At 38.0% G+C, this 11,058-nt stretch overlaps 3 protein-coding genes across 7 annotated transcripts; 1 reads left to right on the plus strand and 2 right to left on the minus strand.

Moving 5' to 3' along the window:
• Positions 1-401: 401 nt before the first annotated feature.
• LOC122310986 (protein RMD5 homolog) lies at positions 402-3,831 on the plus strand. Of its 4 annotated transcripts, none has more exons than XM_043125301.1 (2): positions 402-533; positions 2,340-3,831. In XM_043125301.1, the coding sequence occupies exon 2, from the start codon at positions 2,363-2,365 to the stop codon at positions 3,518-3,520; it is 1,158 nt and encodes a 385-aa protein (XP_042981235.1). In that variant the 5' UTR covers positions 402-533; positions 2,340-2,362; the 3' UTR covers positions 3,521-3,831. The 4 variants fall into 4 exon arrangements, with proteins under 4 accessions (XP_042981235.1, XP_042981238.1, XP_042981237.1 ...); XM_043125304.1 differs by having other exon boundaries at positions 426-533; positions 2,327-3,831; XM_043125303.1 differs by lacking the exon at positions 402-533 and adding an exon at positions 545-1,041.
• An 886-nt stretch (positions 3,832-4,717) lies between these two features.
• Positions 4,718-5,621, minus strand: LOC122310989. The gene has a single exon (XM_043125308.1). The coding sequence runs from the start codon at positions 5,407-5,409 to the stop codon at positions 4,915-4,917; it is 495 nt and encodes a 164-aa protein (XP_042981242.1). The 5' UTR covers positions 5,410-5,621; the 3' UTR covers positions 4,718-4,914.
• A 333-nt stretch (positions 5,622-5,954) lies between these two features.
• LOC122310985 (protein trichome birefringence-like 12) lies at positions 5,955-10,121 on the minus strand. Of its 2 annotated transcripts, none has more exons than XM_043125299.1 (4): positions 9,473-10,118; positions 7,882-8,019; positions 6,839-7,088; positions 5,955-6,633 (listed from the first exon to the last, which is right to left on the minus strand). In XM_043125299.1, exons 1-4 carry the CDS (start codon positions 9,985-9,987, stop codon positions 6,352-6,354), a joined length of 1,185 nt encoding a protein of 394 aa, XP_042981233.1. In that variant the 5' UTR covers positions 9,988-10,118; the 3' UTR covers positions 5,955-6,351. The 2 variants fall into 2 exon arrangements, with proteins under 2 accessions (XP_042981233.1, XP_042981234.1); XM_043125300.1 differs by having other exon boundaries at positions 6,414-6,610; positions 9,473-10,121.
• Positions 10,122-11,058: the final 937 nt, after the last annotated feature.

The following is an 11,058-nucleotide window of genomic DNA, read 5'->3' on the forward strand; positions in this document are numbered from 1 at the left end:
GCGGGAGCTACTAGCGGTGACCTAAGCATTTTCTTAAATTATTATATTAAATAAAGAAATATTTTAATTATAAAAAAATTCATAAAATTAAACTCACATAATTAAAATTGCGTTTAGATATTAAATTGAATTAAATTTCTTATAAATAATAATAAATTAAAATAGTTAAGTGAATTTATAATATTTTTTTATGATTTATGAATCTACTATTCGTACGAACCGAGCAATTCGGAATGATCGGAGACTCTTGTTTTAGCATACGTCAACGCGTCGATCTCATCTGATGACACGTTGCATATAATGGTTAGATACGGAATGTAGAATACAGAAGGTATTAACTTATTTGTGAAGGGTAGTATGGCCACGGGAATATCTACACGTGTGCTCCTCCATCTACAAAGATTACTTTCGCAGACTCGCACGCTTGCATTCTTCACCGCACACCCACACCCACCCCCCCCACCCCCCCTCTCTCCCTACCCGCGCTCCCTTTCTCATCCAGCTGCCGCTCGAGCTTGGAGCTTGTGTTTTGTGTGAGATCTCTTATTACCTTTTTTAGTGTTATTCTATTTAAGTACTTCGGAATTTATTTTCATTTCGTTTATTAAGATTTTACTTTCCTTTTGGTTCCTGAGAAAAATTAATAGACACCGAGAATTCAATCTTGATACTGTTTTCAGTAATATTCGACTTTCATGCAATAATTCCAACGTTTATGTCCTTTTTTGTTTCTTTTCTTTTCCTAAATGCGCTTGTTAACCAAGCAGATACTGTGATTGGTTCAGGATTGCGTGGGCGGCGTTAAAAAATTATTAGTTTGTGTTTGCTTTATTTTATTTTGTATAGGCTCTGCAGTGTCATTTCTTCCCTTTTCACTTTGCCCCCTGTCTGGTTGCTGGGAAAACGGAGGAAATGGAAAGAAGATTATTGTGATTCTTTAGTCACTGTTGTTGTGGTATTGAAAGGACTAAAATTTCGGGATAATATTAGTTCCATCCCCACCAGGAAATCCTTTTACCGTCAGCAAAGACTAGAGAGAAGGTAGAGGTTATAAATATTAATAGTAATTTCCATGTATTTTAGTAGCTTGTATATTCTAAACTAGGTATACTTATCAATAAAACAAACAAACAAAAAAATCTAAGGCAAATTTTGCATTGTCGAAATTAATGTTGTCTCTGATGGATTTTTACTTTGCGTTTTGAATTCATTTGGTTTTTCGTTGTTGTTTGTATCTATGGTTGGTGGTGGGTGAAAGGAATCGTGGCTGTCAATGCATATTAAACATGCAGGATTTTGTTTTGTAACGTTTAATTGTAAATATGTGCTTATTTTGGGGAATATTCTGTTATTTTAAAAATTGAGACTAGATTAGCAGGTTATTACCCAATTAGTTCTGGGTATTGTTGATTCTAGATTTAGGCCTCCACTGCATCTTTATATTCTTTATCTTCTATTAATATTTTGTAGGATTGATCTAGCTTATTGCTTACATCATAGGTGTTAACTGTGTCTAACTCCCTGCCCCATGGAAAATTCTTGTCCTTAAATGCCATCACTTTAGCATCTTTTCAAGGACCAGAATTCGTTCCAAATCAATGTTACAAGTGGTGGTGAGAATCTATCCAGGAGTATTTGGAACTTTAAAATGTGCTTGAATGGGAACTTCTTATCAAAAAAAGATTCTCTTCTATATCAGGGTGGCCATTGACCTTTGAGAAAACAGTTTGTCAAATGTTCACATAGCAATGTTTTATTTAATAACAACTTGTGGCACAGTATACATATCACTTGTTCCCAAGGCGATGGGGCCGACATAAGATTTTGAGTGCTTAGAACTCTTAATGGTACTAATATTTCATTAATTTTACTTGTCAATGAGTCTTTGATGATTATTTGAACCACAAACCCTTTTCTCCCAACAAAATTTTTAGAAGAGAAAAAAGAAGAGGAAACTCTTTATATGAAAATTCTCTATTATAAAGAGTTCCCTTGTATACTTAATTTAGCTAGGGAAAGAAGGAAGTTTCCCAGAAATTTGAGGAAAGAAATCAGATCCAGAAGGTTCAGACTCTGGTTCTGCTCAATCTTATGGTCAGTCCCATCCTAACTAGTAAAGAGCGGTCACACAGATTCAAGGTAACAGTCATATGGCCAGTCTGGATGTAGGAATTCTATATAGTTGACATGCCCTCCTGTGCCTTCCTTTTCTTGTCTTCTATCATGGGTTTGTGTTGTTAAACCTATGTAATAACTCCTGACCTTTTCAAGAAAAATCAATTTGCTTAGCTTAATGTTGTAGTTTCCGACAATGAAAACTTGCCAGCACTTTCTTGCAGGAGCTTGTTGGTTGAATTGAAAGATGGAGCTAACCACCATCAAGGATGCATTTGACCGTGTTAATAAGAAGCAAAAATTATCTTCTTCTAAATCCCAAGAAGTTATTGACCAAGTTGGCAGGGAAATTGAACAGGCTTTGGAAAAGATCCAGTCAGCTGATGACCCCACCTCCCCTTTTGATCAGAAGTCCATCCTTACGGATCTTGTACTCGAGCTCAATGCAATTGACCCACTCCACCAGTTAGAAGGACCACAGAAGGAACTAAACCTAAACCTTAGCAAGTACCAGAAACTACTTGAAAGATTCTTCAATCCTGACATATCTAAGGCATATAGAAATGTAGACTTTGACCTCCACATTGTGAATCAGATTCTTGCGAGCCATTTTTACCGGGAAGGCTTGTTTGATCTTGGAGATAGCATATTAAACGATGCTGGGGAACCAGAGGCAACTGTATTAAAATCTCAATTCTTGGATATGCATCAGATACTTGAGGCTGCAAGACTTCGGAACCTTGAGCCTGCACTGAAATGGGCCTCTACCAACCGGGAGAAGCTCAAGCAGAATGGTTCAAAAATTGAGCTTAAACTTCATCAGCTGCAGTTTTTGGACGTTTTGCAGAAAGGAACCCGAGCTGATGCAGTCATATATGCCAGAACCTACCTTGCTCCTTTCTATTCCCTTCACAAGAAGGAGTTCCAGAAGCTTATGTGTTGCCTTCTGTGGGCAGGAAGGATTGGAAGCGCCCCGTATCCTGAGATCACGTCTCCAACCCATTGGGAGAACTTGACTGAAGAGCTGACCAGGGAATTCTGCAGCCTCTTAGGGCATTCATATGGGAGCCCATTGGGTGTGGCAATATCAGCTGGTATTGAAGGACTACCTACTCTTCTAAAGCTGGCAAGTGTCATGTCTGCAAAGAAGCAGGAGTGGCAGGCAATGAAACAGCTGCCAGTGCCAGTTGAATTGGGAAAAGAATTTCAATTTCATTCAATCTTTGTCTGTCCTGTGAGTAGGGATCAAGGTAGTGAAGAGAATCCGCCAATGCTGATGCCATGTTCACATGTTCTTTGTAAGCAATCAATCATGAAGCTGTCAAAAAGTGGAACACGGTCGTTTAAGTGTCCGTATTGCCCAGCAGAGATTTCAGTTGGACAGTGGAGGCAACTGTATTTCTGAAATGAGTTTGCGAAATCTCTCTCTCCACCCCGCCCCCAAAAATAAAAACAAAGATAGTGCAGCGGCAATGATTTGGTAGATTATACCCCCGACTTGAGGGACTAATTCCTCTTATAATTCTAGTTTTTCTGTTATTCATGATTAGAAACAAATCAAAAAGAAAAAAAATTGGTGTGGTAGGTTACTGCAGACGCAATGGCTGCATTCAACCTGCGCTTTGCTATTTTGTGTATAGATATTCTTTTAAGATTCCTTTTCTGTTTTTGAAAGACCAATTGGTAAAATAATAATCTAGACACTAGTTGTTTGTACATGATAGTGAGATGGTGATCTTGCACCACTGATCTCGTTGTTTTTCCATTGGACTGATGTCATTAGGGAAGACTCCTTGCCTTGATCTCCCCTGCTTCGTTTCCTTCTTTATTCTCTTCTTCAGCTCTCCTGCTTAATTTCAACAGACTCAAATTTCCCTTGGATTCAATGTGGTACAAATAAACAGTAAGTAAGTGGCATTGTCTCCTCTCCCCACCAATTATTATTTACTTTTCATATGCGACTCTCCCATTGCCTTATGTGTTATTGCCTCTGATTTAGACTTGGATATTATCCTCTGGGTACTGCCTCATCTTTAGATGTTGATACCATTAAGGTTTGGCATAAACATCTCGCAGTCTTGAAGCATGGTTGTCAAACCTGGACTGGCCTACTTGGTTGCAACGCTGCATCGCTTGCCCACTGCTGAAGACCGATTTGGGGTTACGTGAAGACGGGTGAGAAACTTCGTTAAGAAAGAGCATTAAAAATGGTTGCAGATACGATTGGTTTTCTCCAAATCGTGAAGGCAAATTGGTTTTCTCTAGGATTGAACATTCCATATTCCAATATTCCCGTCCGGTCTAATCCGTACGAAAAAACCCATTAACAGAAGCCATCTAATTTGATATCTACCGTTAAACTCGTGTTGTTTCGGCGTAGAACGAGGAAAATGATAAGTATTTTATGCAAATGTTGGTATGAACAGGATGGTGAAGATGTTTCGGTTGGCATGTGAAGAGTTATCAAACCTGGTAGTGGCAGTCTGCAGTGGTATTCAAACACGAACGTCTTTGCCCCTATGACAGCACTACCATAAACAAATTTTCTGTCCTAAAAAATAATGAAAGAATCCTAAGAAAAACAATGTTATATACACCGAGATTCTGCAAAGAGAAAGCATTAACGTCATATACACCAAGCCAAAAGTTGTTCTATTCAACTATGTTCGGTTTGAAATAAATAAACCTGCGTCACATTCCAAAGATTGCAATCCTTAAACATCCAACATAAGTCAGGAATTTGAAATTGAGATTGTGAATTCCACCCACATGCAAATTCTCTGCTTTTTTCCCCTCTCTTCACTTGTTTTGGGAAAACCCCATCATCCACTTCAACCCAGGAAATAACGATGAAGGAGAAGATTTTGCTGATGGGCTCTCTTCCTGCAAATATTCCTCAACCATCTCCTTCACAGACCTTGCAGACAAGGGATGGAAACTCTCACTCCACTCTGAAATAAACCCTTTAACCAAAACCCATTTGTCCTCTTCGTCCATCTTTCTCCACTTCTTCCTGACCTCGTCTCCTTTCAAAGCAAGGTACTGACACAGCTCTGTGAACAGGAGCTCTTTGCTCTTCTTCATGGCCTCCTCTCTTTGCACCAGATGGGCATTTCTCTTTGCCACCTCTGAAGCCAAACCCGATGCAAGTTCTAAATCACCGATCTTGTTGATGCATGGGATTTGCGTTCTGGGTTTGTTGCTCCAAAGGGTTGTCGAGGAGAAAGGACAAGGATGCAATTTTCGCGGTTTTGGGGTGATTGTAAATGAAAAGAAAGGGATTCTTGAAGCCATTTGAATCTTTGCTTGAGATGAAATGGCCTAGATTTTTGGAGAGACAAAGGTTTCGATATCGAAACAGTGAACCAGGAGAGCGATGTTCGAGTTCGATTGTGTCCAGAGTAGGGTTTGGTCGGTTGTCGTCGTTCTAACGGGATATTTATCCCTGTTTGTTCACCATATTTACGAAAATGACCCGCTGAACAGAGAATACAGATCGGAGCCGCCGGCCTCTCTTCTCTCTAATCTACGGTGCATTGCATTGGTACCAGGCTTTCCGATTCCAGTCCAACAAAGCTCAATATGCAAGCTTGGTTACGGAAATGGATCTGATTGAGTCTCCCATCAAACAGTACGGTACCTGTTGGATGTTTCAACACCAAGTGCAGTTCAGTGCAGTGCGGATATTTTGTACACAACAGCATGGTCTGTCTTAAAGTGCAGAAAAACACAACATTCAAAAGGCTAAGAGTGGGACAAAAACAACATTCAACAGATATGCAGAGGACTAGGGCAAAAAATGTATAGAGAGGGCTTACATTTCTGACAGGAAACACAAATGGCAAAACAATCAATAGATAAAGAAATCATCCATTCGAATGCTTCACATCTTGAGCCTCTATTTTTTCCACAATAAGGAAGACCTTGCCCAAAGAAAAAGAAAAAGAAAAAAAGGAGGTACAAATCCAAAGAAACTTTTAAGTATGTAATCGATGTTCGTACAATTGGACATCTGGACTGGCACAACAAAGGGGGCAACAGGCATTTTCCGGTAAGAAGTCTCAATGTGATCCAAATCTCGCGTAAGATAGCCTTTGGGTGCTCGTTTGTACCCCGATCCACCACCTTGTTGGTTCTTAGGGACTGCATGCAAGGACGAAGAACACAATGTCTTCTGGTGGAGTTGTGAAACGTTTTGCAGTTTGAAGTAAGGGGATACACCTCTTTTGACTTTTATTACCCTGTCTCCAAACTACCACGGATCAGTTCTGACAAGACATCAACCCATGTGTCAGGAACACCAGGTAAGCACCAGTGCATGCAGTCCTGACCCCAGATTGCCACTGCATCCTTCTTTCCCAACCAAATTGCAGGATGGGCATCTGCTCTGAGCTCACTCAGATGAGTCAGATCAAGCAGTCGAATCCCCGTGCCTTGCAAAGCATCTTCAATCAGATGGTTCAGCTGTCTCGCTTCTTTGTTCACACCCTTGTTCCTGGGATCAAACCACAAGTCAAGCTGTCCAGGTATCAGCACCAAATTTGAGCAGAAAAGTTGGGGAATGATATGGGAAATGTCCCAGCATGCATCAATGAAAAACATGAAAGAAATCATAATGTTTGTACATGATTTTAACATCTATCAAAACTTAGATGGGTGCTCTGAAAAAATACCTAAAACATAAGGAGGCACGAAAGTGCAGATGGTCCTCATCGATTCATACCTGGAATTCCTGGAGTGGCTCACTGAACACGCAGCTACCATTTTGATTCCACTCACCACCAAAAAAATGCCTTGGTGATTGCAAACGCCAGAATTTGAGTGTCCTCACGGGAACTTGCTTTTGTATGTAAGAGACCATATTCTCCAGAACAACTTTAAATCCATCCAACATCCCAATGGGAGGAAATATTGGTTGTCCCCCACGATAAAAGACAAGTGGTGTCTCTTTCGGGAATTTATCATAACCCCACCTGTTCAAGACCAAGTGAGAAAGCATACTTAGATAGCCATGAATCTGTGAGAGACCAGAATGTTGAGATCATCTCATGAGGTACCAACTGAAAGGCTTTTTTTTAAACTCAACGGAATGCAGAAAAGTGTATCTTACAACCTTAATAGGTTTCTGATTTGAGCCAAATTTTTACACATTTTTTCTTTTCTGAATCAAATTGTCTTCCCCCTCTAGAAGCAATTCTATATACTATGCTCCTACCTATGCCCATATTAAAACATATAACTATTTCAATCGGCCAGGTCTGCCAATTAACATCGTTCTTTTACAAAAGTTATCTTGTCTTCTCATTTGTTGCGTAAACGCCTCAAGTAAACATGTAAGAAGAATTAAATTAATAGGGATGCAGGATATTAATACTTATGGTATGAAAATGCATCATGCCTTTATTTTCATAAGTATACGAATAAATGGTATGGGTAGTGATGTTTAAAAGCGCCCAAGGAGTTTGACTCAGAATCTATTAAAAACATGTCCATCAAAAGAATGAATGTGATGCAGCTAAAAGAGACAAGTACATGAGTATCATTACATACTTCTATCTTCTCCCAAAAAGAAAAAGGAAAGCTAATTAATTCCTAATTAAGAGGGCCGATCGGTCTCATATACCTATATTTTTGCAGCGATTACAACTAAAAAATACAGGTATATCAAAGCTGATGACTCCATAGCACTCATTAAAAATAAAAAGAAAGGGAAATAATACATTGATCAACCTATTCTGTGAATTAGCAAATATAAAAGGGATTTACCAATGGCCAGTATTGTAAACAAGGACATGATAGAAGTCACTGATGTTGACCCAATCATCTGCAGGAATTTCAACGTCAACTCGATATATTCCTTTCAGTCCATCCTGATCATCAACTGTTGACTGTTTTGGTTGCCACCTTCATTTAATCAGTTACGAGCAAGTAAGGTTGCCATTTCCAAAATTCATAAAGATGAAAACGCAACTTCAGCTGAGATAGTTAGCAAGATTTTAATCAAGTTTCAGTTTAGAGGAATCATCAAATCCTGTCAAATCCACTGAGAACCCCAACTGAGCCAGATAGGCGAAAAGAAGAAGAATTACTATTCAGTCACTTTTATTATTATTATTATTATTATTATTATTATTATTATTATTATTATTATTACTATCTCAGGTATATACAATTTGTAAAGTATCAATCAATAGGTATATTCACTGATCAAAATGAGTAATGCCACAAACATGCAGCTGTCAGTTGGGTCATTATACCAATCACAGGCAACATGAACCAGGCATAAAATGTAGTTAAGAAAACGCTAATTATCATAAGCACTCCAAAAATGTATAACATATTATTAGATGAGATTGCATAATTGGCATCCACTAAAACTTGCATTTCTACTTTAACCATAAATTTCTGTGACTATCTACCCTTTCACAACCCTGAGCATAGCTTAATAGCACCAGACAAAATCATCAAGTTGCAGCTTTATGTTCAAACCGTCTAAAATATCAGATTTTTATCATTACAATCACACAAATCTTTCCACGGAAAACCAAACGCTTTAACAGAAAATTCAACTAATCCAGAAAAAAAAAAAAAAAAAAAAAAAAAACTCCATATCTAAGCAAGCATGCATCCAAAGAAACATTGGATAAAGTTTACTTTAAGCCTGAACTTTACAATTGAAATGGGAAAGAAAAAGTAGCAAGCAAAATTACATGAACCAATATGCAATTTTCACCTTGATCTCATCACGGCCAGGAAATTATATATTTGATTATTTGGAATAAATATATGGACATTACTCCAGCATGTCATTAACTTCTTGTTGCATCCAGCATTTCTTCGTGAACTCCACAAACATATAGTGTCATTTTACCAAAATTCCCACTTTATCATTATTACATTTGGAAACAATTGTAAAACAGGAAAGCATACCATTTATCATGTTTATCAAAAGAATTCTTGTGTAACTTCCATTTCTAAAACCAAGCCATCAGCATAATGATTACACTGGTTAAATGAATGATTTTTCGTTTATCATAATACATTCGCCCATACATGCTAGATAGGATCGTTCATTGCAATTCATGTCGATGTTAGTGATACTTGCCAAATCTATCGGCTCTCTTTAGCTGCATCATCAGCACAAAACTCTCTTTATGAATCCTCGAGTGTTAATTTCACTACCACGATATCAATGACACTAGCACGATACTTTGTTTCACCTATTACTAACCCATAAGAGCCATCACATTAGACAAAAACTGAATGTTGTGGCACAATGTAAACACTTACAACAGAATTGTATAAACAAAGAAAATCCCACAAACATTATCTAATAAAAGAATAAACTAAAACTTACTGGTATTTTGCTAGCAAAACGGCCCGATGATACCCCACCGTGACATTGAACTTGGGAAAAAAAGCACCTTTCCAAGCCCCTTTCTTCTTCCACTTTCTGGCACCCATGTCAGCCACTCTAAGCACACACAAGAAGGACACCAGGAAGTTTTCGTTCAGTGAGTCCCCAATAAACCCAATATTCTTGTTCCTCATCAGACCCAGAAAGCGAGCTGGATCAATCCGAGGCAGAGCACATGATTCGGGTTCCCATTTCCAGGAATTGATGAGACCCATGTTTTCTCTTTGGTTTTTGAGACAGTTCCAGGCGTTTCGGTGGAATGGGCACGTGTGGTCGTAGAGGGGTTTGCTGGTCGGATCAATGACCCAGTGGCCTTTGAAGAGGTTGCAAAGAGGTCGGTTTGGAGGTGGGACAGCGGGTGGGGGTTGAGAGAGGAGAGAGGAATAGAGGGAAAGAAGGAGGAGAGTGAGGAAGATTAGGCATGGGAAGACGGGCGAGAGGAGCTTAGGAGGCATTCTGGTGCATCGCCTACGGCCCCCGAAGAGACAGACGGGCTTCTTTAAGATCGAGGAGTCCGTATGTTGTGCATACACACACGTTGCCCCGATTTCCGAAGGTTTGTGCACACGGCACAAATTAATGAAGATATATTTCCTTGTCCACAAATTTTTCACAGGCAAATAATTTGAAGAACGATAATTTTATTCTCTGAAAAAATAAAAAAATATAAAATTAGACGGGGAATCTTCAGCGGACACGTTCTATAGTAAGGTGGATTAGGCTCCCTTATAACTTGATTTCATCTGATTTTAATTTGAATTTAATATCAAAATATTTAATTTTTAAATTATTAAATTTATTTCAATTCAAAATTTCTTTGTATATATTTTTTTTAACTCAATATCTCTTTACACGCAGAATTTATAATTTTTTCTAATTTTTTATAAATACATCTAAACTCATCTTAACATCTAAATATAACTAAATTTATTTTAACATCTAACATCTAACATATAACTCATCTTAACATCTAAATCTAAACTCACTTCATCATCTTAATTTATTTCAATTCTACTCAATATCTAATTGTGCCTTATAACCCTGAGGGGTAACTCAATTGGTCAGGTCTTGGGTTTGCTCCCCAATAGTCACTAGTTCGAGTCCCTTCAGGGCCATTGGAGGTTTACCTGGCTATTAACTTTAGGGCCCTGTGAAATTAGCCGAGGTACGCGTAAACTGGCCCGGACACCCAAAAATATAAAAAAAAAATATCTAACTGTGCCTTATAATTAATAAATAAATCAGCTTTGGTTAAACATGCGTACCTGTCATATATGGGACAAGAGAAGAACTTTACGGTCATTTTAACAATTCCTAAATGAAATAAACAAATAATAATAATTATTATCTTATAACTATTTTACATTTCTACGTAAAATAGAAGATAATTTTAGAATATTAAATTTTAGTTTTAATAGAATGATATGATTTTATTAATTATTTAAAAATAAATTATAAAATAATAGTAAGTGCAACGTTATAAAGAAAAACAAGAAGAATCCCACGACTTCCATCAAATTGGAATA

This window comes from Carya illinoinensis, chromosome 5, assembly GCF_018687715.1.
Source record: "Carya illinoinensis cultivar Pawnee chromosome 5, C.illinoinensisPawnee_v1, whole genome shotgun sequence".
Classification (NCBI taxonomy): Eukaryota; Viridiplantae; Streptophyta; class Magnoliopsida; order Fagales; family Juglandaceae; genus Carya; species Carya illinoinensis.